Below are 27,856 nucleotides of genomic sequence, written 5' to 3'. Positions count from 1 at the left end.
CTCTGTAATCTCAGACACTTTAGTTCTATAACTCTAAATCCAAGGGTCTCTATAGATAGGCTTGAGACAAGTGTAAACAAACTCATGATCTCAGAGAAATCTTCAAGTGGCATGTTTCAATGGTATTCTTATTAAACAAATGCTCATGACAGATTTTCACAACAGCAACAAATGTTATTTCACAACATAAATCTTCCTTACTCAGGAAAAAATGACAATTAACAAGAAGATTAATGGAGTTGAATTACTTTTCATGTTTCCTGGAGGTAAAAACAGTGTCCTCACTTGTTTTCCTCATTTTCCTCATTTCGAAGACTATCTGTTTTCATTTTCTTTACCTCCTCTCTGGCTACATGTCCCCGGAAGGCAGCTTGGATTTTGACAGCAGCAACCTCTTCTTTATCTTCCTCAGAAGAGTCCTTCATTGAAAGGAGAAAAAGTAACAGACTCTTTAAACATGCCGTGTTTTTGATGCCATAAAAATAAATTCATAAAATTTAATCAATTTAGGGATGCAACTATCTGAGATCTGTTGCTTCCTGAGGGAGTTTTATATATTGTCACATTGTATATGCACCGAATGGCAAATACCAAAATAGCAGGCATTTTGTTTTGTCACTCTTTAATATGTCTTAGCAACAAAAGATCATTGCCAACTTTCCTTCCCCCAAAATAGTGCCTATTTCAGTTTCCTTAAATAGGTATTATTTTGGGGGGTTGGGGGGGGACAAAAAAGAATCCTTGAGGCATGGTAAAAATGTTAAGAATAATAGTAAATGTTATGTCTAAAAGTAATCATAATTACACACAATAAATTAGAATAACTCCTCAATTTCTAAATGATTAGCTAATCAAAGTCATACATTTAAAGTGAAGTGCCAAAGAGAAATCCATTTAGTCCAATAAAGTCAGTTTTAACATGGTTCGTTGAACTTTGGCACATACCATCTTTTTTTAAAAAAAAATGGGTATAAATTTTTAGGTATAAATTTACAGACAGTAAAATGCATGAATCGTTAGTGTATAACTGAATAAATATATAGCTTTTAATATATCTTTAAATATTATAGAAATGCTATGTATACACTTTAAAAACTCAAATGTCATTGGCAGTGAAAGCTTTCTCCCCCTATTAAAATCCTGCTCCTGGGAGATACCCATTATTATGAGTTGAGTATTTATATCCTTCCAAAATTTCTCTATATGCAAATATATTCATATGGGTATATATATGCGTTTTTATTTTAAAAATGAGATCATACTAATCACAGAGTTCTGCAGCTACTTTTTCCATGTAACAATATATCTTGGTTCTCTTTTTCTGTGTTATTAGTCAGTGTATAACTCTGCCCATTCTTCTTTTTTATGACATCATTGTATTATACTGATGTACTTTTATTTAATATTTACTCAATCTCATATTAATGGGCCTTTGGGTTGCTCAAGCTCCCAGCCCCCCATTATAAACAATGAGACAAATCTAGCTCAAACTTTTAAATACAAACAGAATGGCACTAAATTCTTTCAGATGACATCCTAATATAGGCAAACGAAAACACTCAAGTTGGAAATCAATGAGATCCCTATTCAAACTCACGAAAACCTGTGTAAGAGGACCTATGAAAGATGTAAGGAAATAAAACTCCCTTCTTCCTTGACTTCCTGTTACATCTTAATGTTAGGCTTATTGGGTTGTATTGATATAATTCTGGAATAACCTGTACATCTTACAGGGAAAAGTCACGCATTACTAGGTAGGAAGTAGGGTATTCCTTGAGGGGATATCCATTCTAGGTGCCAGTTACTGGGCAACTACCTGGGACCTGAGACATAAAAAGGAACTCAGAAGTTTGAACTTTGACATTGTAGAGAGTGAGTTCTTCTTTCTTATGAGGCCTAGTCTACAAGAGTCTGGACTATAAAGAATATAAACAATCACGTACTGATAAGTGTTTTAACAACTGGCTCTACAGAAAAAAACAAAGCCCAGATTTGCAGTGTTTGCCATGGTCTCAAAATTCTCATTGTGGATGATTCAAGTTATTAAAAGTGACATTACTGAACATGAGCCTGGGTAGAAATGTGCACAATTGTCTCTTGAGAGCGGGCTCTAGCACACCACTGAATATAGGTGTCTTTGAGGGTGGACTTCTCTATGTCTTGACTGCTTGGATGTAGTACATCAGGCACAGAGGCGTTTTTGTAGAGGGTTATGCATGGAAGATGAATAAGCCACATTGTTGTAAAGCCATTATTTTGGCTGTATGTAATTCCCTGTGATTTTTCTTTTGTTATCTCTGAATGTTTGCTACTGTGTAGTGGTGACAGCATCAATTAGTGAAAAATTCCCAAAGTGGAAGATGAATCTGAAGGATCACAACTGGGGCTGTGAGTTCTGTCTGCCCTTCCCCATAGGGAGATATTCCATCCATTAACAATCTTGAAAAATAAGATTTTATTTTTAAGGGAAAAATGAGTTTTTGATCATAAGAGGCATGGCTGAAAATGATCTACCAGTTATTTTATCTGGATATTATCTTGATGTTAATCTTTATCTGGAGTTTATCTTGATGTTAATTATCTGGAAGGTAAAATCATAATTTTGACAATAAAGATAACAGACATTCATTGGAGTTCAATTTTAAATTGGGCAATATCATTCTTCGTACGTGAAAATATCATTCTTCAGTAGTATATGAAAAATATTACATACTAAGATGGTGACTGGTGTTTCTTCCTCCTTCCCAAATATCTGAGACTCTTCTTGTTTAGGATCACATTTCTCAGCTGGTTCTTGCTTCTGGACAGATAGAGAGAGCCAAATTAGCAATGTTTCCAAAATAGCAAAGTCTTATATAAAACTGTTAGAAGTAATTAAATATTACTTTATATTACTGAGAAATGGAATTAAATACTACATATTTATCTTTAATAAGGAAAATACATTAAAATAAGAATAAGTAATTAAAGCTCTTAAGGGAATATGTATAAACAAATATTAAAGACCAAATAATTGGCAAAACATTTGATCTGTGGCTTTTGGAATGTGTGTACCACTGTTTTATGTTAAAAGTAAACCACTGTCCTATACTAAAAGTTGATAAGATGCTATAATGAATCCTGAACAAAGTATAAAAGAGAGATTCCAATAGTTTCTAAAATAAGAATAAAATAAATGGTATTGTGTTCTATAGTGTGACGTCAAGTTGACTTTTGAGTGAGGTTTATGAATTAAAACTAGTAAAAGAAGCAAGTTTTGCTGTGGAGTTTTGCTTTATGATTTAAATATAAAAGGAGAAACCACCTCTGCCTAGTTTGACATGGTTATTTAAGTCTTCCTCCCCAAACTAAAGGCATTGCTAATTCACACCTATTGAAAGAGCTTATTTAACCCATGAAACTGAAATTTAAGAATATATAATCTAATCAAATAAAACCTTTAGGATTAAAAATAAGAAATACCCCAGAATTGCTATGTGATACAAGGATTTAAAATTTTCAACATTATTACTTTATTTCAATAAAACATGAATACAAATAAAACATGAACACAGAGAACATAGTAAAATAGAAATAAGCAGAACACACCTATACCTGCAGGCACAAATGGATGGAACTTCACTTTCAAACTCATGTAATAAGTGACAGCTACTTCTTCAGGAAATCCCTCGAATCTACTGGAGAACACCACCAAAACCTGAACTTTGTTAATTCTTTTCAATTCTAATATCCGCTGGTGCTTTGTGGCTAACAGTATTAACTCAGTTGTCTAGAGCAGTGTTCTCAAATTTTAATGTACCTACGAATTATTCCGGTGATCTTTTAAAAATGTAACTTCTGATTTGTAGACCTGGGGAAGACAATACTTTGAATTTCTTCTTTTTTTAAAATATTTATACAAATTTATAGAGTACATGTACAAATTTGTTATAGGCATGGATTGGTGATCAAGTCAGGGTTTTTAGGATGTCCATTACCTAAATAATGTACATTTTACCCATTAACCAATTTCTCATTATTCTCCCCTCTCCCACCTCTCCTCACTTTTTTGAGTCTCCATTATCTATCATTTCATTCTCTATGTCCATTTGAACACATTTTTTTTTAGCACCCACTTATGAGTGTAAACATCTACTACATGTCTTCCTGTGCCTGGCTTGTTTTACTTAAGATAATGGCATCCTGTTTTATCCATGTTGCTGGAAAAGACATAACTTCTTTCTTTATTATGGCTGAATTATATTTCATTGTGTATATATCCCATATTTTCTTCATTCATCTATTGGACTGATATGTAGGTTGATTCCATAATTTTGCTGTTGTGAACGGTGCTGCAAAACAACATAAAAATGAAGGTATCTTTTCATGTATTAATTTATTTTCCTTTGGGTAGATACCTAATAGTGAGATTGTTGGACTGAATGGTAGTTCTATTTTTAGTTATTTGTGAAATCTCCGTACTGTTTTCCTTAAAGGCTGTACTAATTTACGTTCCTGCCAACAGTGTATAAGAGTTCTCCTTTCTCTATATCCTTGCCAGTACGTTATTTTTTTTGTCTTTTTCATAATAGCCATTCTGAGTGGGGTAAGATGATACCTTATTGTAGTTTTGATTTGAACTTCTCTGATGATTAGTGATATTGAGCATTTAAAAATATACCTGTTGGACTTGTATGTCTTCTTCTAAAATATCTCTATTCATATCCTTTTCCAAGTTCTTTTTACTTTTTCCTTTCCTTTTCTTTTCTTTCTTTCTTTCTTTTTTTTTTTTTTTTGAGACAGGGTCTCACTCTGTTGCCCAGGCTGGAGTGCAATGGCATGATTATGGCTCACTACAGCCTTGACTTGTGGGCTCAAGTGGTCCTTTCACCTTAGCCTCCCAAGTAGCTGGGGACTACAGGTGCACACCACCACGTCTGGCTAATTTTTTGTAGGGATGGGTTTCACTATGTTGCCCATGCTAATGTCAAACTCCTGGGCTCAAACAATCTTCCTGCCTTGTCTCTCAAAGTGCTGGGATTACAGGCATGAGCCACCATGCCCAGCCATTTGCCTATTTTTAATGGGATTATTTATTTGTTGTTGTTGTTGAATTGTTTGACTCCCTTGTGTATTTTGGATATTAGTCCCCTGGTGGATGAATAGTTTACAAATACTTTCTCCCATTCAACAGCTTGTCTTTTCACTCTGTTGATTATTTCTTTCACTGTGCAGAAGTTTTTTAGCTTAATTAAGGCCCATTTGTCTATTTTTGGTTTTGTGGCCTGTGCTTTTGTTGTCTTAGTCATATGTTCTTTGCCTAGACCAATATCCAGAAAAGTTTCCCCTAGGTTTTCTTCTAGCATTTTTATACTTTTAGGTCTTATGTTTAAATCTTTAATTGATGATAAGTTGATTTTTGTATATGATGGGACATAGGGATCTAGTTTCAGTTTTCTATATATGGGTCTCCAATTTTGCCAGCGCTATTTATTGAAAAGGATGTTCTTTCCACAATGTATGTTCTTATCATCTTTGCTAAAGATCAGTTGGTTATATGTATATGGGTTTATTTCTGACTCCTCTGTATTCTGTTGATTTATGTGTCTGTTTTTATACCAGTTCTATGCTGTTTTGGTTACTATAGCCTTCTATTCATTTGGTGCAAAAGTAATTGCGGTATTTTTCTACTGAAATAGCGAAAACCACAATTACTTTTGCACCAACCTATAATATCATTTGAATATCGTTTAATAATGTGATATCTCCAGCTTTGTATTTCCTGCTCAGGATTGCTTTGGCTATTTGGACTCGTTTTTGGTTCCATATGAATTTTAGGATTGTTTTTCCCAATTCTGTGAAAAGTGAGCTGGTACTCTGATAGGGATAGCATTGACTCTGTAGATTGTTTTGAGAAAAAGTATGGTCATTTTAAAGATATTAATTCTTCTGATCCATGAGCCTGGGATGTTTTTCCATTTTTTTGTGTCATCTTCAATTGCTTTCATCAGTGTTTTATCGTTTTTCTTGTACAGATTTTTCACCACCTTGGTTGCATTTACTCCTTGTTTTTTGAAGCTATTATAAATGGGATTGCCTTCTTGATTCCTTTCTCAGTCACCTTGTTATTAGTGTATAGAAATGCTACTCATTTTTGTGCATTGATTTTGTATCCTGCAACTTTAATGAATTCATTTAACAAATCTAAGAGTTTTCTGGTGGAGTCTTTAGATTTTTCTAGATATAAGATTATATTGGGAGTCAGGCATGGTGGTTCATGCCTGAAATCCCAGCATTTTAGGAGGCCAAGGCAGGATGATCACTTGAGGCCAGGAGCTGGAGACCTGTCTGGACAACATGGCAAAAACCCATCTTTACAAAAGACAAAAACATTATTCAGTGTGGTGGCACATGTTTGTAGTTCTAGCAACTTGGGAGGCTAAGATGGGAAGATCCCTTGAGTCTAAGAGGCCAAGGCTACAATGAACTATAATCACACCATGGCACTCCAGCCTGGATGACAGAGTGAGACCTCATTTCTGAATATATATTCATCTATATATAATATAATACATCTATATCTATATATATCAGCAAACAGAGATAAGTGACTTACTCTTTTCCAATATGGATGCTTTTTATTTCTTTCCCTTGCCTCATTGCTCTGGCTAGGACTTCCAGTACTACATTGAATAGGAGTGGTGAAAATCCTTGTCTTGTTCCTGTTCTTTGGGGAACTGCTTTCATTTTTTTCCTATTCGGTATAGTATTAGCTGTGGGATTTTTGTATATGGCATTCATTGTTTTGAAGTATGTTCCTTCTATGCCTAATTTGTTGACGATTTTTATCATGAAGTGATGTTGAATTTTATCAAATGCTTTTTCTGCATATGGTTTTTGTCTTTCATTTTGTTGATGTATCACATTTATTGATTTACAGATGTTGAACCATCCTTGTATCCCTGGTTTAAAACTGATTTTATCATGGTGTATTACCTTTTGATGTGCTGTTGGATTCTCTTTGCTAGTATTCTGTTGAAGATTTTTGCATCTATTCATCAGGAATATTGGTCTGCAGTTTTCTGTTTTTGTTGGGTTCTCGTCTGGTTTTGGTATCAGGGTGATATTGGCCTCATAGAATGAGTTTAGGGAGAATCCATTCTTCTCAATTTTTTGGAATAGTTTCAGGATGTGTGGTATTAGTTCTTCTTTGTATGTAGAACTGGGTAGAATTTGGCTGTGAATCCATTAAGCCTGGCCTTTTATTTTGGTGGTGATGGTGGGGGCAGATTTTTATTACTGAATCAACCTTACTACTTGTTATTGGTCTGTTCAGGTTTTCTATTTCTTTCTGATTCAATCTTGGTAGGTTGTATGTTTCCAGGAATTTATCTATTTCCTCTATGTCTTCTAGTTTGTGAGTGTATAATTGTTCATCATAGTTTCTGATGACTGTTTATGTTTCTGTACCATCAGTTGTAATGTCTTCTTTTTCATTTCTAATTTTGTTTATTTGGGTCTTCTCCCTTCTTGGTTAGTCTAGCTAGCCATTTATCAATTTTATTTATCTTTTCAAAGAACCAATTTTTTTGTTTTGTTAATCTTTTGTGTTAATCTTTCGTATTGTTATTTTAGTCTCCATTTAGTTTTATTCTGATCTTTGTTCTCTCTTTTTTTCTGCTACGGTTTGGTTTGTTCTTGCTTTTCAAGTTGCTTGAGGTTCATCTTTCAATTGTTAATCTGTAATCTTTCTACATTTTTGATGTAGGCATTTATTGCTATCAACTTCTCTCTTAGCACTGCTTTTTCTGTATACCATAGGTATGTTGTTTCCAGTTTTAATTTGTTTCAAACTTTTTAAAAATTTCCTTCAAACTTTTTAAAAATTTCTGTCTTGATCCAGTAGACATTCAGAAATATGTTGTTTAATTTCCATGTATTTGTACCATTTCCAAAATTCCTCTCAGTATTGATTTTTAGTTTTATTCCACTGTGATCTGACAAGATACTTTACACTGACTTTTAAAAAATTAGTTGAGACTTGTTTTGTGCCCTAACATAATTTGGTCTATTTTTGAGAATGTTCCATGTGCTGATGAAAAGAATATATATTCTGCAGTTGCTGAATAGAATGTTCTGTCAATGTTGTTAGGTCCATTTGTTAAAAGTCAAATTTAAGTTCAATGTTATGGCATTAGTCCATTCTCAAACTGCTATGAAGAAATACCTGAGACTGGGTAATTTATAAAGAAAAGAGATTTAAATGACTCACAGCTCTGCATGGCTGGGGGAGGCCTCAGGAAATTTACAATCATGGTGGAAAGCACCTCTTCACAGGATGGCAGGAGAGAGAATGAGAGCAGGCAAAGGGGAAAAAGCCCCTCATAAAACCATCACACCCATGATTCAATTACCTCCACAAGGTCCCTCCCATGATATGTAGGAATTAGGAGAACAACAATTCAAGATGAGATTTGGGTGAGGACACAGCCAAAGCATATCATTTGGCCCCGGCCCCTCCAAAATCTCATGCTCTCACATTTCAAACACAATCATGCCTTTCCAACAGTCCCCCAAAGTCTTAACTCATTCCAGCATTAACCCAAAAGTCCAAGTTCAAAGTCTTATCTGAGACAAGGCAAGTTCCTTCTGCTTATAAGCCTGTAAAATCAAAAGCAAGCTAATTACTTCCTAGATACAATGTGGGTACAGGCATTGGGTAAATACATCTGGTCCAAGTGAGAGAAATTGGCCAAAACAAAGGGGGTACAGACCCTATGCAAGTCTGAAATCCAACAGAGCAGTCATTAAACCTTAAAGTTTCAAAATGATCTCCTTAATCTCCATGTCTCATATCCATGGTGTGCTGATGTAAGAGGTGGGCTCCCATGACCTTGTCAGCTCCACCCCCGTGACTTTGCAGGGTATAGCTCCCCTCCTGGCTGCTTTCATAGGCTGGCATTGAGTGTCTGCAGCTTTTCCATGTGCACAGTGCAAGCTGTTGGTGGATCCACCATTCTGAGGTCCGGAGGATAGTCACCCTCTTCTCACAGCTCCACCAGGCAGTTCCCCAGTGGGGACTCTGTGTGGCTGCTCCGACCTCACATTTCCCTTCTGCACTGCTCTAGCAGAGGTTCTCCATGGGGGCTCTGCACCTGCAGAAAACTTCTGCCTGGACATACAGGTGTTTCCATACATCCTCTGAAATCTAGGCGCGGGTTCCCAAACCTCAATTCTTGGCTTCTGTGGACCCACAGGCTCAACACCATGTGTAAGCTGCCAAGGTTTGGGGCTTGCACCCTCTGAAGCAATGGCCTGAACTGTACATTTGCCCCGTTTAACCACGGCTGGAGCTGAAGCAGCTGGGACACAGGATATCATGTCCCAAGGCTGCAAAGAGCAAAAGAGCCCTGGGTCTGGTCCAGGAAACCATTTTTTTCTCTCCTAGGCCTCCAGGCTTGTGATGGGAGGTTGCTGTGAAGGTCTCTCACATACCCTGGAGACATTTTCCCCATTGTCTTGATGATTAACATTTGGCTCCTCATTACTTACGCAAATTTCTGCAGCCAGCTTGAATTTTTCCCCAGAAAATGGGGTTTTCTTTTCTATTGTGTCATCAGGCTGCAAAATTTCTGAACTTTTATGTTCTGCTTCCTCTTGAATGCTTTGGTGCTTAGAAATTTCTTCCACCAGATACCATAAATTATCTCTCTCAAGTTCAAAGTTCCACAGATCTTTAGGGAAGGGGCAACATGCTGCCAGTCTCTTTGCATAGTAAGAGTGACCTTTACTCCAGTTCTCAATAAGTTCCCCATCTCCATCTTAGACCACCTCAGCCTGGACTTCATTGTCCATATCACTATTAGTATTTTGGTCAAACCCATTCAACAAGTCTCTAGGAAGTTCCAAACTTTCCAACATCTTCTTGTCTTCTGAGCCCTCCAAATGGTTCCAACCCCTGCCTGTTACACAGTTCCAAAGTTACTTCCACATTTTTGGGTATCTTTACAGTAGTGTCTCACTCTCTGCAGTACCAATTTTCTGTATTAGCTAGGCCATACTGGCTCATACCTGTAATCCCAGTAATTTGGGAAGCAGAGGTGGATGGATCACTTGAGGCCAGGAGTTTGCGACCAGTCTGGCCAGCATGGTGAAAATACAAAATACAAAAATTAGCTGGGTATGGTGGTATGTACCTATAATTCCAGCTACTTGGGAGCCTGAGGCAGGAGAATCGCTTGAACCTGGGAGGTGGAGGGTGCATTGAGCTGAGATTAAGCCACTGCACTCCAGCCTGGGTGAGAGAATGAGACTCTGCCTCAAAAAAAATTACACTGTTATGAAGAAATACCAAGACTGGGTAATTTATAAAGAAAAGAGATTTAATTGATTCACACTTCTGCATGGCTGAGGAAGCCTCAGAAAACTTACAATCATGGTGGAGGGCATCTCTTTACAGAGTGGCAGGAGACAGAATGAGAGTGAGCAAAGGAGGAAAAGCCCCTTATAAAACCATCACCCCCACAATTCAATTACCTCCCACTTCATCCCTCCCACAACATTTGGGGATTGTGAGAACTACAATTCAAGATGAGATTTGGGTAGGGACACAGCCAAACTATATCAGTTACTTTGTTGATTTTCTGTCTAGATAATCTGTCTAATATTATGAGTGGGGTGTTGAAGTCCCCCACTATTATTGTATTGCAGTCTACCTCTGTCTTTACACATAGTTATTTTTAAAAATGAACTGGTTGCTCCAGTGCTGAGTGTGTATATATTTATAATTGTTACATCCTCTTGCTGAACTGATCCCTTTTTCATTATAAAGTGAACTTGTTTGTTGTTGTTTTTTACTGTTTTTGACTTAAACTGTTTTACCGAATGTCACTATAGCTACTTCTGCTTGTTTTTGGTTTCTGTTGGCCTGGAATATCTTTTTCCACCTCTTTACTTGCAGTCTATATGTTTTTACAGGTAAGGTAAGTTTCTTATTAGAAGCATATAGTTGGATCATGTGTTTTTTTTTTTAAAGAAATCCATTCAGCCCATCTATAGTTTTTATGTTGAACATTTCATCCATATATGTTTAAAGTTATTATTGATATGTGAAGTTTTGTTCCTTTTGTCATATTGTTAATTGTTTTCTGGTTATTTTATATATTATTTATTTCTTTTTCTCTTACTGTTTGTCATTGTGGATTGGTGGAATTCTATTGTGGTGCCATTTGGTTCATTTATTTTCCTCCTTTGTGTGATTGCTTTAACAGTGAGTTTTATACTTTCATGTGTTTTCATGATGCTAAATGCCATCTTTTGGCTTCCAAGTTGAGGATTTTTTTGAACATTTCTTGCAGGACAAGGCTAGTTTGCTTGTTTGGGAAAGACTTTATTTTTCCTTCATTTATGAAGGTTAATTTTGCTGGATATAGAATTCTTGGCTGATAGTTGTTTTCTTCCAGCACTTTGAATCATCATCCCATTCTTCCTGGCCTGTCAGGTTTCTGCTGAGAAATACAGTTACTAGTCTGATGGGTTTTCCCTCAAAGTTGATGTTTTTCTCTTGCTGTTTTTAGAATTCACTCTTTGACTTTAGATAGTGCTGTGGTGAAAACTTTTATTTTTTTTGCGTTGTATTCGTTTGGGGAATCACTGTGCCTTTTATATCTGGATGTTTAAATCTCTTGATAGACTTGCAAAGTTTTCATCTATTATTGCATTAAATAGGTTTTCTAAACCTTCTGATCTTTATGTCCTTGGGGATACCAATAATTCAAATATTCAGTTGCTTTATGTTATCCCAAATGTCTTAAAGGCTTTGTTTATTCTTTTTTATTTTTGTCTGACTGGATTGTTTCAGACCTGTATTCAAGTTCTAAAATTTTTTTGTTCTACTTAGTCTAGTCTATTGTTAAAGCTTTTGAATATATTTTGCATTTCCTTCAATAAATTCTTCAATTCCAGAATTTATGTTAGGGTTTTTTAAAAATAAAAATCTATCTCCTTGAATAATTTTTCATTTATATCCTCAATTGTTTCACTGAGTTCTTTGTATTGGTTTTCAGATTTCTCTTGCACCTCACTGACCATATTTAAAAACCAATATTTTTAATTCCTCACCTGAGACCTCAAGAATTTCATTTTGGTTATGATCTATTGCTAAAGAATTGTTGTGTTCATTCTGGGGCGTCATATTTCCTTTTCATGTTTCCTGTGAGATTATGAATTTCTATCAAATTTCCAGTTGATGCCGATAATGCTGATACCACACAGCCTTTTTCAACCACAACTCATTATCTAAGTCATAGAGCACAGAGAATGTTTTGAGTGCCTCTTTTCTCAATTCTCCCAAGGATGGTACACAACCAGAACCATTCTAGATACAAAGCAGGACACTGATTCCTTATATTTAATTAGTGCCTTTGGTTTAGGGCTTAATTTTTTTTTTGAGGAGACTTGGTTGAGAAAGCTGTCTTTGTAAAGCTGCTAAAGAGAAATACAGGCTCAGATGCTGAAAAAACTAGCTTTATAGAGAAAACTATACCATTATCATCTTTAATTATAATTAGTCTTTTGTAATATATCAGCGATAATGAAATAATTGGACGAATAGTGTTTTACTCTATGAAATAGACTGTTAATATAGACTATTCATAATATAGACTATGAAATAGACTATTTACCTATTAATTCTGTAATTATTTGTTGAGTACCTGCTATTGTTAAGCACTGTGATGCTGAAAACATTTGAAGAATAAATAATGAAATAATTATTCATAACTTTCAAGCACCTTCTTCCTGTTGATTAATGTTAAACTTAAGTGAAATATCTGTATATGACTCAGATACTTTAGAAAAAAATTCTCATAAAAAATCCCAGACCAATTAAAAAGATTTAATAAGTTATTTGTGATGCCTCCTGACATAATTCTCACAATTCTGGGGATAGCCTAACAATTGCTAGCTGTTGACAGAGAGAAGAAATAGCCAAATCCAATAGCTTCAAAGGACCATACCTCAAATGCATGATTGTTATAGAAGCGGTCGTCTACCTTACTCCCCCATTCTGCTGGATCAAAGTTGGTTTCTAAATAATAAAAATATAGTAACTTCAGATTTATTTGAATGCATTAAGGTAAATGTAGAATAGTAACACAAATATAAGTTTCTTGTTTCAAATTACAAGTTCTTTACTGACTGTCCAAAATCTTGTTGATATTGTACATAGCCTAGCACTGCAGACATTACCAGTGATTACCATTCTGCTGGATCAAAGTTGGTTTCTAAATAATAAAAACATAATAACTTCAGATTTATTTGAATGCATTAAGGTAAATGTAGAATAGTAACACAAATATAAGTTTCTTGTTTCAAATTACAGGTTCTTTACTGACAGTCCAAAATTTTCTTGACATTGTACATAGCCTAGCACTGCAGACATTACCAGTGATTATTAAATATACAATTACCAATTGAACAATGGATGAGCCTTTGGGGATATTTAGAAAAGCACTAAAAACATAATTTCTGCCTTAATAGAATTTATAATAAAATGGGAGAAAGAACAAATGCCAGTACTTAAATATAAATGTTGACACTTAGAACATGCATTAGTAAACACAGAAAAATGTATAAAACTAAATGCTAAGTTGTCAGAAAGTTTGGAAAAGTGAAGGATGAAAGAAACTTCATAGACAAAGACAGGTATTTATTTTTAAACAATTTTTTCTTTAACTTTATAGTATGAAAAATTTCAAACTTAGAAAGTAAATAGGATAATAAACTCCTGTGTGCATATTGTCTAGATTCAATTATCAACCCGTGATTTACTTTGTTTTATCTATAACCCTTTCTTCTGATTATTTTTAAACCAACCCCTTGCATCCTGTTATTTTATCTACTATTACTTATTTCAGAATGCATCTCAATATATACTTTTAAAATATAACCACAACACCATTATCATACTTCAAAATACTAATAATATTAATAATTCCTCAATATTATCAATTATTCAGTCAACTATCCAAATTTCTTCCATTGTCTTATTTATTTGTTGGTTCAAATCAGGATCCCCAAAATGGGGATGCACAGCCCTTTGTTACATCTTTTAAATTTCTTTTAAAGATTCCCTCAGTCCCATTCTTTCCTTGCAATTTATTTGTTGATGAAATTTGGTCATTTTCCCTTTGGAGTTTTTCATAGTTCAGATGTTTCTGACTATCCCCATGGTGGCTTTTAACAAATTCTTCTGCCTTTCAATTTCCTGTAGACTGGTAGGTAGATGTATAGGTTTGATCTGATTTGGGTTTGATGGTTTGATTTTTTCAGCAAGTATACTTGATTGGTAGTGCTGTGTAATTCTGTCATATTTATAATATGTGGTTACTCTTTTATAATTTTTATGGGCTCCCTGATGATCCTCGCTTAGATCATTTTTTTAGGGGTTGTGAAATGGTAATGCTCTAATTTGATCAATACTTATTTATTTTCTGGAGTACTCATTAAGGAGAACTTTTCCTCATCAACTGTTTGGTTACTCTGAAGAACAGTTCTTACAGGAAAGAAAGGTTAAAGGTTTAGTTCTTTCCTTTTATTTACCAGTTTTTAGAATAATCAGTTGAATTCCTAGAATCCTTTCAAGATAACCAATGAATATTTTTTTTTAACAACCACAAATTCACAAATGTTTAAGAAAATGGATGCATTTCAATCCAATGCACGTATTATTCTTATTATTGATGCTCTAATTGTTAAACATTTGTCCAGTGGTAGCTTATTCAGGTGCTCAAATGTTCCTGAGTCCCTTGGAAACACCTCTAGTAATCTTTGATAGCATCCTTCTTTTCTGGTATGGCAAGATGTTCAGCCTAATCTTGTATATTTCCTGCCAAGTTCATGAAATTAGCTTGTTTTCCAAGAAGACTTCATTCCTGGGAATGGTATTTAGAGATGACAACCTAGAAGCTAGGTGCTCACTGGTACTGGGTTGGTCATTGTTTTGAGGCCTTTAAGTACAAAGCCAGAAAATACTTCTTTCATTTTTCAAAGAGAGAAAACATGAGGTCACACTGATGTTTTTCAACTCAAATTTAGGATTAGAGGATTTTATTAACCTCTTTCATTTTCTTACTTGAATGTCATTTTTCCTATACTAAAAATCTTATTCCTAATACCACTAGCTTAGTTGCTTACTTGCTTTGTTCTACAATATATAATTTCATTTTGTTTTTAGGATGTATGCACTAGGCATGCACAGTCAAATTATTGCATTTTAATATCACTTGAATATCGCTGTGTGTATGTCACTGAGTCAATACTAGTTAGGCTCATGTTTCACTTTGCTTTTACAGTTTAGAAATTGCTCAACAATTTTTAAATTAAAAATTATAACTATGCTAAACTTTTATGACTCCAAATTCAAGATATTTTATATCATGTTCCCTCTACCGTGTTCACTTTCTCCTAAAGGTAAATGTTAAGTTTTTAAAGATTTACTTTTCCATTTAAAAATATAATTGAAGCCGGGTGTGGTGGCTCACTCCTGTAATCCCAACACTTTAGGAGGCCAAGGCTGGCTGATTGCTTGAGTTCAGGAGTTCGAGACCAGCCTGGGCAACATGGTGAAACCCTATCTCTACAAACAAAACAAAACAAAAATTAGCCCAATGTGGCTGTGTATGCCTATAGCTGCAGCTACTTGGGAGGCTGAGGTGGGAGGATTGCTTGAGCCTGGGAGGTTGCAGTGGAGCCACAATTGTATCACTGCACTCCAGGAGTTTGAGAACAGTCTGGATAATATAGTGAGATCCCCGTCTCTATTAAAAAAAAAATAGTAGCACATTAAGCACACTTTTTCCCATCTTGCTGTTTTCACTGAATATATCCTGAAAGTTACTCCATAGTATCACCTATAGTATCATCAAGCGATCTTTCTCATTTTTGAAAACAGTAATATATATTATTCAGCTGTGTAGATGTACTATAGTTTGTTCACTCAACCTCCTATTATGGATATTTGGGTTGTTTCTACAAAGAGTAATGCACTGAAAAATGTAGAAGTGGAACTTCTGGGTCAAAGGTTAAATACATATATAATTTTGGTAGGTATTGCTAAGTTTCCCTCTTTGAAATTATGGCATTTTGCTTACCCACGAGCAACGTATATAAATGCTTATTATCCCACAGCACTGCCTACAGAGTATGTTGAGTTTTTGCTAATATAATGGAGGGATTGTTATTAGTAGCTCAGTGCAGTTTTGATTTGGACTTCTATTATTATGAATTATGAATTAGTTTGAATATATTTTTGTAAGTGCCATTTGCATTCATTTTTGTGTAAATTGTTTGCTCATATCTATTGCCAATTTTTTCTATTGGGTTCTATAAGCCTATAACACACTGTTTGTTTTTTTTTTTTCAAACTATTTATTAGGGCTATTAACCCACTGGGATATAAATTGCAAATATTTTTTCTGTTTGTCTTTTGTAGTTTTGTTTTCCTCACAGTGCTTTTTCTCATGTAAAAGTTTGCTTCTATGTTGTCAAATTATAACAATCTTTTCTCTAATTGCTTCCGAATTTTTGAAGCAATTAAAGCAATTTAGCTAGCAAAACTTTTTCTTCTCTTATAGAGAGATTCATCCATATTTATCTGTACAGTTTCTTTTAAAAAAAATTTATATACTCGACTAATTTGGAATTTGTCCTTGTATATAGTATAAGAAATTGATCCAATTTTATCTTTTTCCTTTTTTATCTCAAAATAATTTAATAAAAGAGTCCATCTTTTTTCTAGTGACCTGAAATACCACTTAAATCATATACTAATATGTTTCCTGTCACAAAAATAAAAATGAAGACTAGTAACCACCTATGATGAATGCTGGCAAGAGAATTCTTGCATTGTGTGGGAGACTGAGCTAGTGGTCTATAACGATTTTTTTTTTTTTCCTTTTTGAAGATACTGAATTCTGAAACTTATATCATCTAGATAATTTGCCCTTGGTTGACATGGGTGTAATTGGGTGTGGTGCTTACAATTTTTTCAAATGGTTTTACCCATTGTTTATTAGAGAGCTAGTGTCCTGAGACCATTAATCTGAATCATTTGCTATAATTACTGTGATCTGCTAACAATGATGCAAATGTTTTTATGATGGGATGTTTCTGAGTTCTAAAATTAAATAAATGATTAAAGACTTTTACTGCATGAATTTGTAGTTAATCTTATAATAAAACTAATGTTCATTACAATTCACCTCTTTTTCCAAAGAATTTTATTTTTTTCCCCTTCCAACTTTTATTTTAGGTTCAAGGGATGCACATGCAGATTTGTTACATGGGTAAACTCTATGTCGAGGGGCTTTGGTGTGAAGACAATTTTTGTCACCAGGGTAATCAGCATAATGATTGATAGGTAGTTTTTCAATCCTTACCCACCTCCTACCTTTACCCTCAAATAGGCCCCAGAGTCTATTGCCACATAATTTCTCTTAATAATGTTCCTCTTCTATATATAGTTTATCAAATGTTTTCAGTGGAAAATATTTAAAGTTTCAGATTGTGCAACAAATATTCACACTGACCGGATATGGAAAAGACCAGCAACATTCAGGAAATTGGCAGAGATTTTGAGCTCTGCGAGGGCAGGGCAAAAAAAGCAAGTGGGTGGAGCTATGAAGTGTGTATGGGAGTTGCTTTAATTCTTCCACTATAAAATGATTACAATAGAATGTTTGTTTGCTTGTGCCTATTTCTAGTCACCTTTACCACTCCACTGGAATACTGTAATAAAAAGTAATGATGACAAGAGTTTATACAAAATGGATGTTCTAATCAAGAATGGCTTTCTGGGGGTTGGGGCGGGGGTCATGGGAGTGGGGAAGGGGACTCACTTTGTTGCCCAGGATGGAGTGCAGTGGCTATTCGCAGGTGTAATCATAGCTTACTACTGTTCTGAACCCCTGGGCTCAAGTGATCCTCCTGCCTCAGCCCCTGAGTAGCTGGTACTAAAGGTGTGCACCACCATGCCTGGCTAAGGATAAGTTTTTAGTACAAAACTGGTCAAGTCCTGACAGTCGTAAACCTTCATGGTTGGGGATTTAGAAATTTTATTTATGGGAGTGAAGGGACTTTGCTTTGGCTTTCAACCAAAGAGTTATTGTTAGTGGGGATCTTGGCATCTGTGTAGGATGGGACTTAGCATAAAGAATAGAAATTACCTTTCCAGGCTGGCAGTCCAGCTTTCAAAGCAGTTTGTGCTTTTATTGCAGAACAGTTTCATATACCCCAGTGAATATCAGTTTATTTAAGGAGTGCCGAATTCTTTTTGCAGCACTTATAATACTTTCAAATGAAAGGAATCTAAATGGAAAGGAAACCACAGACAACCATCTCAGGAATAATAGTCAACTGCCAGGGAGACACAGGAACAGTGTGCTGAAATGTGGTGAGGGTAGACTGTATGATCCCCCCACTGATTTCTCCAAGAAATGTATGCTCTTTTGAAGTTACCTTCCACACTGTATGTCTGTGAGAAATACAATGAAGAAGGTCTGAATAATGAACTGGTAATCTTCCATAATGTGAAACTAATTTAAGAGAACATATCACAGAAGTACATATTGTTTCAAAGAGCAAGAACTGTTATCTGAAACTCCTTGCCTCATAAAGGCTTTCTGCAGAAAGGACATGGTCTTAAGCAAGTTTTACCATAAACAAAGGCTTAGTCTCCTATTTTAAAAAGTGACTACTTTTAGAAAGCTTACTCTCTCTTTTCTCTAGAAGGCTCTCAAAATATGCTGCTGCAAAAGCTGGTATATTGTCCGGTTGTTCTCTCAGAATCTCGCGTGTCAGCCCTTCAAGAAGATTCCCAAATCCTTGCGGAATTCGATAGTGGGTGTTGGAGAATGGAATCGACATCTTCTTGGTAAGAACTGCCTATGGAACCTAAAGATTCATTAAAGAGTACTGTCTTTAAATTTGTCTGATTTTACTTCTATAATCACAACTATGCCAATGGTCTCATTTCTGAGACCCACATTTTTTGGACTTGAATTCTTTTTTTCCCCAACACAATCCAAGTCCATTCATTTCTTCCAAAGAGTTTTGAATTCTCCATTATGAATTAGAATAATACAAACACAGACCCATTCACTAAAGCAAATTGTTTTTTTAAACACTACAAAAAAATCACAATTTCAATATGACTTTTTCTCTCTTTACTTTTGGTATTCTCAAAAGGTAAGGGTAAATTTTTACTATCACACAGGAATTTAGAGAGAATGATTGTTAAAAAGTTAAATTGAATTCATTATCAATTGCTGAGAATACCCTCTTGGAAGTATGTGTGTGTGTGTATATATATATATATATATATATATATATATATATACTTTTTTTTTTTTAAATTAAAGAGTAGAACTTAGTCCTGGTTCTAGAAATCAGTTTGTTGAATGAAGAAGTTGCACAATCTTTCCCTTTGTTGCCACTTCTGAAGCATGACCCCATAATGCTTTGAACACCTTTGTACTGTGGAATGGGGTTGTGGGTGCCTAGGTATGACGGAGGGATGGGATGGGATGGGGGTGTGTCATGATTTTGAAATCCCAGTCTCTAAAGTTTTGGGATTCTTATATTTTCCGGTTTCTTCTTGACCAGACTATCTCTTCCTGTCTTGGAATACAAGGGCTAAATTAAGGGTAGCTGCTAAGCAGAGGGCTGAGCTACTGAGTATGAAAAGAATCCTCAGGGACTTGGCCTGTTAATGTGAGTGTGTGTGTCAGTGAGGAATAGAGGCGGAGGCCATGGTAGGGGTCCAGACTGGGGGAACTAGACGGTTTAATGAGGCTCAGTCTATGGAGGGTTCTCGTTTCATCGTTTTTTTTTCTTTGAGACGGTGTCTCTGGCCTCGAACTCCTGGGCTCCAGCGGTGCTCCCGCCTCAGCCTGCCAAGCAACTGGGACTACAAACGCGCGCGACCACGCCGGGCTCCTCTCTTTTGCTTTTTCTGAGAGAGCAGGAGATGGGGGTACTGAATCATTCTAGGGCGGTGAAAAGGACTGGCGAAACCGTGAACCAATGTAGGCAGAGGAGGGAGGGCCGAGGGGGCAGACCCGTCTAGTCGAGGGCAAGACGTTGAGGACCCAGGATTTCAGACTCGCGCAGAATGGGCTGCCTCTAAGCTATGTCTGGGATGCTGAGAGAATACGAGAGACAAAGGGAAAAGACGAAATTTTGGTGTCAGAGAGGAAGTAGGGAAGCGGCCTCACCTCCTTTCTCTCCCAGCCGTTGCCGCTGGTTCCGGTTGTTTTTCTCGTTGCTAGGTAACCATTTTTTCTTTAAAAAAAAAAAAAAAAACACACACACAAAAACAAAAACTACGGCGGCCGGGAAGGGGCGAGCACGGCCCCACCTTGCGGTCGCTGGAGGCTAGGAGGACTGCAGGGCCTGAAAAGGGTGGAGCCGGCCTCGTCTCCGCCCAGGCCCCGCCCCCTCCCAGGCCCCGCCCCCGCCCCTCCAGGAGTACTCCTTCCCAGTCCCGGGAGGCGGGCAGATCCTCGCAAGTATGGTCACGCCGGGGCTTGTAGTCGGGCTGGTGCTGCCGTTAATCCTGTGGGCCGACAAAAGTGCAGGTGAGGCGGCCCGGCTCGGCCGGACCCCTGCCCCTCAGCCTGTGCGGGCTCTGAGACTCTGCGTCCCCTCCGGGATACGGACCAGTGCCCTTTTCTCAAAGGTCGACGAAGGAACCTAGCTTGGCTAGGAACTCTCATTTCCGACCTAGGCCTGGTCTGCAGGGATCCGCTGGGTTGGACCCCGGCCTCTCCGCTTTCTCCACTCCCACTCACCATCCCTAACATACGGCATGTGAGCAAGGAGAAAGTGCCGTTTATCTCAGTGGGGAGGCCCAAATGTGCCCAGAAAGAGACCTTCGGGGTCCTGGAGTAACTGCAGAGGAGCTCAGGGAAGGGGGCGAAGCTAGTTAGATAATATTTGGAAACAGGTGACTGAATCATCTAAAACATTTCAGTGCTGCCCCCTCAGTGGTGCCCTTGGGGAGAGTTTGCTTCAGGCGGGGTTCCGTGGGGGAATTAAATTTTACTAGTTTAAGTGGTTATTAGGGCTAAGAAATACAACCTCCTCACTAGCTCAGACTATTTAAGGCTCAGTTTTGATTTCTGGTGCAGCTTACAGATACTGGTGGTGGGATAATATGAGTGGCATAGAGGAGGAGGGTGGCTCGATTTGGCTATTGTGCAGGTTAGATCTTGCCATTTGAATACCCTAGGCTGGACACTGGGTCACGGTATGGAGGAAGCAGAAGATGGAATGTATCTGCTAATGCAAACTAAAGTGATAATGTTGATTTTCTTCCTTTCTTTTTCAAAACACTCAGAGTGGACCCTGGAGATGTTAAGAAATGAAAGTTGGGGCAGGAGAACAGCATGCAGAAAAATGTCTGCTGCTCTACCTGAGAGCCAGAAAAGTACCTAGATTCAGACAAACTGCAGCCCGTAAATGATTGTTCAGAGTTTAACAAAAGTGCAAACTTCTAGCACTCTGTATGCCATCTGCTGACTCTTATCTCCACTCAGTGACTTTTGAGATCCATCATATGAGGTGGGGAGGTTTTTAGTTAAAAGCTATTTATTTTAGTGTCAGTATTTTATCTCCTCCTTTGGGTCTTACTGTTATATCACCTTCATTAATTACATTTTTCATTCATTAGTACTCTACTTGGTTGCATATCCTGACATCTTTCCTTTAAGGCATTCCTCCTGTGCCCATGTTTACCATGTAATACTGGAGGTGCACAAAATTATATGTAACAATGACACAATAAAATAAACACCCATGAGAGCAGCACCCAACTTAAGAACTAGAACATTGTCAGTCTATTCAGCCTGCCATTGTGCCCCTTGCCAATGCATCCACAGTTCCTCACCAGAGGTAACCACTGTTCTAATTGTGTTATTCCACTTTTAATGATGGTCTCTTCCCCAAAATACTAATTCCTGTTTTTCTACTCCAGCCCTAAATAAAGGAAAAAACTGAAGACCTGAAAAATCCAAATGTTGGCTCATACCTGTAATCCCAGCACTTTGGGAGGCTGAGGTGGGTGGATCATCTGAGGTTAGGAGTTCAAGACCAGCCTGGCCAACATGGCGAAACCTTGTCTCTACTAAAAATTAAAAAAAAAAAAAAAAAATTAGTCAGGTGTGGTGGCGGGTGCCTTGTAATCCCAGCTACTCAGGAGGCTGAGGCAGGAGACTTGCTTGAACCCAGGAGGTGGAAGTTGCAGTGAGCTGAGATTGGGCCACTGCACTCCAGTCTGGGCAACAGAGCAAGACTGTCTCAAACAAACAAACAAAATCAAATGTTAAATGTATGTGTCTTGTGTTTGACACAAAGAACGATCAGCCTTGCTCTCTTTCTCATTCTCTCTCTTTTTGTTTTTTGTCCATTGCTCAATTCCTTGATGTTCCACTGTCTACTCTTATGAGCTTAAAATTTAAGCTTTACAAGGACAAGAAATACGACTTTTCTTTGATTTGCCACAAGTATCTAATTTTGGTAAAGTGGGAATTTCAAGTTTGGAATCAAGTGACTTATTTTCTAACCTTGTCATAAGCTATGTGATTTGAGACCAAAGGACATTAAGGTTTGTGGTGAGTTTAGCACCATGCCTGCCACAGGTAAAGTCTCCAGTAGAATGGAAGCTCCCTGTGGGCAAGGATTTTTGTCTGTTACTATTATTATTTTTTCACTGTTATATCCCCAATGCTTAAAATAGTAGGCATCAATAAATATTTGTTAAATTAACTGATGAACATGCAAGCTATTAAAAAAAATTTGCTTTGCTCTCAGTTTCTTGATCAGTAATATGATAATACTACTTGATCAGTAAGTAACATGTTTATACCACAACTATGAAGATCCTTTCCACCTCTAAAACTCTTTAGCCTCCACAGAGTCATCCACAAAGATGTTCACTAAGTGTATGTTGGTCAAAATAGACTGACTTGGAAAGGTATTTCCCCTAGCCTATGGGCTACTGACTGCATGCAATTGTGCAAGCTGCAACCGGTTTTCTTCACTCCATTCCCCTACCCCCACCCTCTCTCTGCTTAGCTCTTATTTATGTCTGTGGTTTTCCTTTTTTTGGTTCCATATGAAGCACCTACCCAAGACAAGGCCCTCCCACACATGTGCCTCCCCCTTCCCCCCAGCAGGCTGCCAACCTGCTTATGCAATTCTGGGGCGTTGTATTCTTTTCTTAGAGCATTTTGCTCATGGTAACTGTGCAACTCCAGCCCAGTAGGCCTTCTGGGTGATCTTTCATTGTCATATAGGTTTCATGATCACACTAGCTCATAAGAGAGAGCTGAGAATTTTTAGAGACTGGGCTGTTATTCCAAGAGCAGGATAAATAGGCCACAGAGCTGTGTAGGCGACTGCAGTAGCTGTGCTACCCTGTTAAGTGTAGCTGAAGGGGCCCTCATCATTTGTAGCTTCCAGGGAGGAAAATGTCAGCCTTGTTAATTCTGATTCTCTTTTCTGCCTATCATTTTTTTTTGTTTAAAATGGTTAAAAACATCTTAATTTTGTTAATTAATTTTCTTTTAGGTAGTTTGGGGTCTATTTAGACAAATTGGGATGTAACTTGTTTTTTTCCTTGTTAAGTTTTGATGAGGAATGTGCTGAGATAATTTGGATGGATGTTTGTTATTAATAAAATACTTCTATATAGGCTGGATGTTAAAAATAGGAATGATCTCGTTAAAGTGAGTTCTTATTCAGTCTTGTTAGTGACTCTCAAGAATAGAATCCAGTTTCTAGTGTGCTTTCTCTTGTCCTTTTTGTATAATTTAGGTTGTGGGATGGGTAAAATTGTGACAGAAGACCTTTGTTCAGACACATTGACCTTCTGTCTCTCACTGACCTTATTTTTGTGTCTTGATTTATCTGAATTTACCTGAGAAGGAAGCTGACATCATGAATATTTATAAAGGCTTATTTAGAATTTTCGGTGCAGTACAGTGGGTTGTCAGAAAACTGTGATAAGGGGCATTATTTGAAGGAAATTGGCATTAGTGGCATGGAAAGGGGGAGATAGAGAAGGGGAAAAAGATTAGGGAAGGCTGTTTAGAGAGAGGCATGCTGCTTTACTCCCAGCCATTAGGAGTGGGTATGGTAATGGAAAGTATGGAAAGGAAGTAGTTTATTTTTCTCATAAACACCATCTGTAGAGTGCATGAAAGGAGCATTTTAGTGGTTTAGAGGGAGAGAGCCCAACGTTAGGGCCAAGCCTGAGAGCAAAGAAAGATCAAGAGCTCTGAAAAGGAAAGAAGACTGTTGCCTTGGTTGCCTTGAGCTCTGGGAGTTTTCCTTAGTGGTCATTGTGTACTGTGATGCATACTGCTGGAGAGTGTTCTTGTTATGTTGCTTGCCTAATTAGGAGGAAGAAGATCTAGTTTTAGATGATCAAAAGGACTTAGCATGTTAAAATTCTCTTGCATAAAGACCGTATGTTCTTTGCTGTTTCACTCGATCTAGTTGGTGCTGAATCAGATGATGCTCCCCTCAGTGTTTGCTAAATTTTTTAGGTATTGGTTTTCGCTTTGCTTCATACATCAGTAATAACGTGGTGCTGCAGAAGGAGCCTGCTGGGGCAGTGATATGGGGCTTTGGTACTCCTGGAGCCACAGTGACTGTGACCCTGTGCCAAGGTCAGGAAACCATCATGAAGAAAGTGACCAGTGTGAAAGGTAAGGCAGCCTATTTCTCTTCAGCTATTGCCTTCTTCTGCCACCTGCTGGATTATCTGAAAATGAATGCTAATGCTTCAGCTCATGTTATCCATCCCTCCGTCTGTGCATCCATCCGTCTGTCCATTCATCAGTAAAAGTTATTTGAATATTTGCCATGTGCTAGGCACGGAGGATACAAAGAAAAATAAGACAGATTCAAAGTTCCCATTCTCAAGAAACTTATTGAATAATGGAAATAGATACCAAGTTATATAGGACAGTATGATGAATGCTATGATGAAGGTACATGTGGGATGTCCTGGGGTACAGAGGAGAAACATTGAACTCAGACTGAGTGGTAAGGGAAGGTTTCCACAGAAGGTGATATTTGAGCTGAATTGTATATAAAGGAGAGACAATGTGGAGGAAAGAGTAAGAATCTAGGCTCTGGAAGTGACTACATTCAGGTCCTGATTCTGTCATTTAAATGGCTATGTAATCTTGGACGTGTAATATAACATCTCCATGTCACAGTTTATATGTAAAGTGGAGGTCCTCATAATACCTACAGGATTGCTGTGAGAATTAAATGAACTAACAGGTATAAAGTACTTGTAACAGTGCCTGGCACTCAAGTGCAGAGTAAGTTTTAGCTGTCATGATTGTTACCACTACTATTATTAGTCAGTCATTCAAATATCTGTTGAGAGCCTACTATGTGCTCCATACTGTGCTAGGTACTGGTGATACAGTGATGAGTAAAACAGATATGGCCTCTCCCTTAATGAGGTGTGCAGGTTAGACGGGAAGACAATAAGCAGTTACAGTTAAGTGTGATAAGTGCCATAGTGAGGAAGAATAAGGTACGATGGGAGTACTTCATAGAGAGTAGGGATAATTACGTAGTCTGAGGCTCATCTCGAGAGGTGAGCAGGGCACACCGGTTAGTGAGAATAGCCTGGCAAAGCTGTGGAGGCCTGACTATACCTGGGCCATGAGAGAGATGCCAGGCAGGTTGGTTGGTCTGGAACACTGTGGGTGTGTGACTGGGCAGATGACAGGAGATAGGTTAGAAAGGCTCATTTGTCATTGTTAAGGAGTGTATGTTTTGTTCTAAACTGACAGATTTTTAAACGGCAAAATAATATGATTAGATATTTTAGAAAGCTTACTCTGGCAACCTGTGGAAGATGGATTGGAGATCAGTAAGATAGAGGTGGTGGGCCCTGTGGGCAGGCTGCTATGATATCCAAGCAGGAGATGATGAGGGCTTGACCTCATAGAGTGGCTGTGAGGATGTTCAGGAAGGTGAGAATTAGCAGTTTTCATGAGCAGGGAGATCTTACAAAGGAGTAAGTCTTTGTCTAGAAGAGATGAAGATGTAGAAGACAGTGTGGAGGAGGCGAAGCTAGAAGTTACGAGATGCAGGAAGGCATGCTCAGGGCTGGATGTTACAGAGAGCTCTACAGCTGTGTGAAGTGGAGGTGAGAATGAGACAGATGAGGAGGCTGCTCAGAGGTGGAGGTGGAGTTCAGGTACGAATTGGTGGTTTGAGCAATGGCTAGCATATATATGTGACAGGGCTGCCTGTGGGAATTGTACTGACCCCCGAAAGCAAGGATTGCCTGGTTAGTTTTATCAATATATAGAACTGATGATCCAATCCAGAGTGATTCATACCCTGATGCAATCTCTTCAAAATTCATTTCCATTCAGCAAACATTAAAAATACTATATGCCAGGCATAGATGTAAGGTAAGTGCTTCTAATTCTTGGGTTTTAAGACTTTTTAAGATAAGAATGTTGTTGGGTAAACTAAGAGACCTGAAAGTGAAGCTTCAGCTGATTGAGACGTGCTTCTCTGTTGAACTAAATGCTGTTGGTGACTTGCAGGATATCCTGAAAGTGAAAGATTCAAGGGACTCTCAGTGCTTTCTGTTTGTGCTGGGCCACTTTGGAAATGGAGCATTGTGTACAAATAATAGCACTCTCAGTAGATGATGCTGACTTAGAAATCCAAAGAACTGCTGTGATTTAAAAATAAGAAATGGGATTTACATGGTACTAACAATTAAGTTACCAATAAATATTTAGGCGACAGAGACAACATAGTGCTGTAGAGATACATACAGAAAGCACACAGTATCACATAGGGTTTCAGTTTAAAAAGTCCTCGTACATTATTTTTTGAGTTTTTCTCCCTTCATGCCTGTTTCAGACCTAATATTTGAGGTGGGCAGCGATGAAGCAGGAGGCTAGGTGGAATGAAAGGAGCCTCCCTTTTCCTTTACAGTGATTGTGAAGCTGGTCATTTGTCTTGAGCTCAATCTGATAAACACCGAGTGGGGGCTTACTATGCCTAAAACACTGAGCCAGAAACCCTAGGAAAGTATGAAGAAGAATACCTATCTTTCAAATGTGCCCATATTTCGAGAACTCACTCCTACATTCCATCCTTTCACATTTAGTAATTTAGGCTCAGGTAATGCTCCAGCAACTTCACTGCAAAGGGATGTATTATTTGTAGTTAAAATAACCAGCAGCAACTTAAGATAATTGAGTGATTCATGGATACTGATGATAATTTCACAGGAAAAGGGGTTGATGTTATTGGTGGTGGTGGGGGGGAACCTATTTATTAGACTTTCCTCATTTACTTGGTAGAAAAGGGCAAGGTATTTGAGTTTAGAGAGATCTGTAAACCTGCTTCAATGGGTATCCTACTTTGTTTTGCCCATGAAGCAAAACAGATGAAGTGTTAATTGGAATAAAGGAAGTAGACATGTAAGAAATTTCATAGGCAGAAAATATCTCTCAAAAGAGATACCACAGAGAATACTGGAGGGTGCATTTTTGGTTTAGATTTTAATGAGGACTCTGAGATTTTCAGCCACATTACCTCAATTTGCTGCTTTTTCTACCTCTGGTAATATTTAACTTATTACCCACAGTCCCCTAGGTACCCAGAACAAAGTAAGATATAACAGTATAAAGGTTTTTACTAGCAAAACTAGTAAGTGTTTTGACTGACACTTAGACATTGGGAAAATTAACACCTGGGGGATGATTGGGACCATGGTCAGGTACTGGGTTGGTTCACACGATGTTGTCAAATGATGCAAGAT

At 37.5% G+C, this 27,856-nt stretch overlaps 2 protein-coding genes across 3 annotated transcripts in view; one reads left to right on the top strand and one right to left on the bottom strand.

Moving 5' to 3' along the window:
• Positions 1–90: 90 nt before the first annotated feature.
• Positions 91–20,329, bottom strand: SPA17 (sperm autoantigenic protein 17). Its single transcript, XM_012470216.3, has 5 exons — positions 20,253–20,329; positions 18,750–18,930; positions 12,996–13,066; positions 2,714–2,800; positions 91–419 (listed from the first exon to the last, which is right to left on the bottom strand). Exons 2-5 carry the CDS (start codon positions 18,901–18,903, stop codon positions 282–284), a joined length of 450 nt encoding a protein of 149 aa, XP_012325639.2. The 5' UTR covers positions 18,904–18,930; positions 20,253–20,329; the 3' UTR covers positions 91–281.
• A 206-nt stretch (positions 20,330–20,535) lies between these two features.
• SIAE (sialic acid acetylesterase) overlaps positions 20,536–27,856 on the top strand; it is a 40,046-nt gene continuing 32,725 nt past the window's right edge. For both annotated transcript variants that reach the window (XM_012470218.3, XM_012470217.3), the window contains exons 1-2: positions 20,536–20,615; positions 24,588–24,749. In XM_012470218.3, the coding sequence (XP_012325641.1) occupies positions 20,549–20,615; positions 24,588–24,749 (229 nt within the window). In that variant the 5' untranslated portion in view covers positions 20,536–20,548. The remainder of the gene's footprint in view (positions 20,616–24,587; positions 24,750–27,856) is intronic.

The sequence above is a fragment of the Aotus nancymaae genome, unplaced genomic scaffold (genome assembly GCF_030222135.1).
Source record: "Aotus nancymaae isolate 86718 unplaced genomic scaffold, 86718_ANA_hifiasm-v0.15.2.pri h1tg000012l, whole genome shotgun sequence".
NCBI lineage: Eukaryota > Metazoa > Chordata > Mammalia > Primates > Aotidae > Aotus > Aotus nancymaae.
This window is presented reverse-complemented; position numbering and strand designations above follow the sequence as displayed.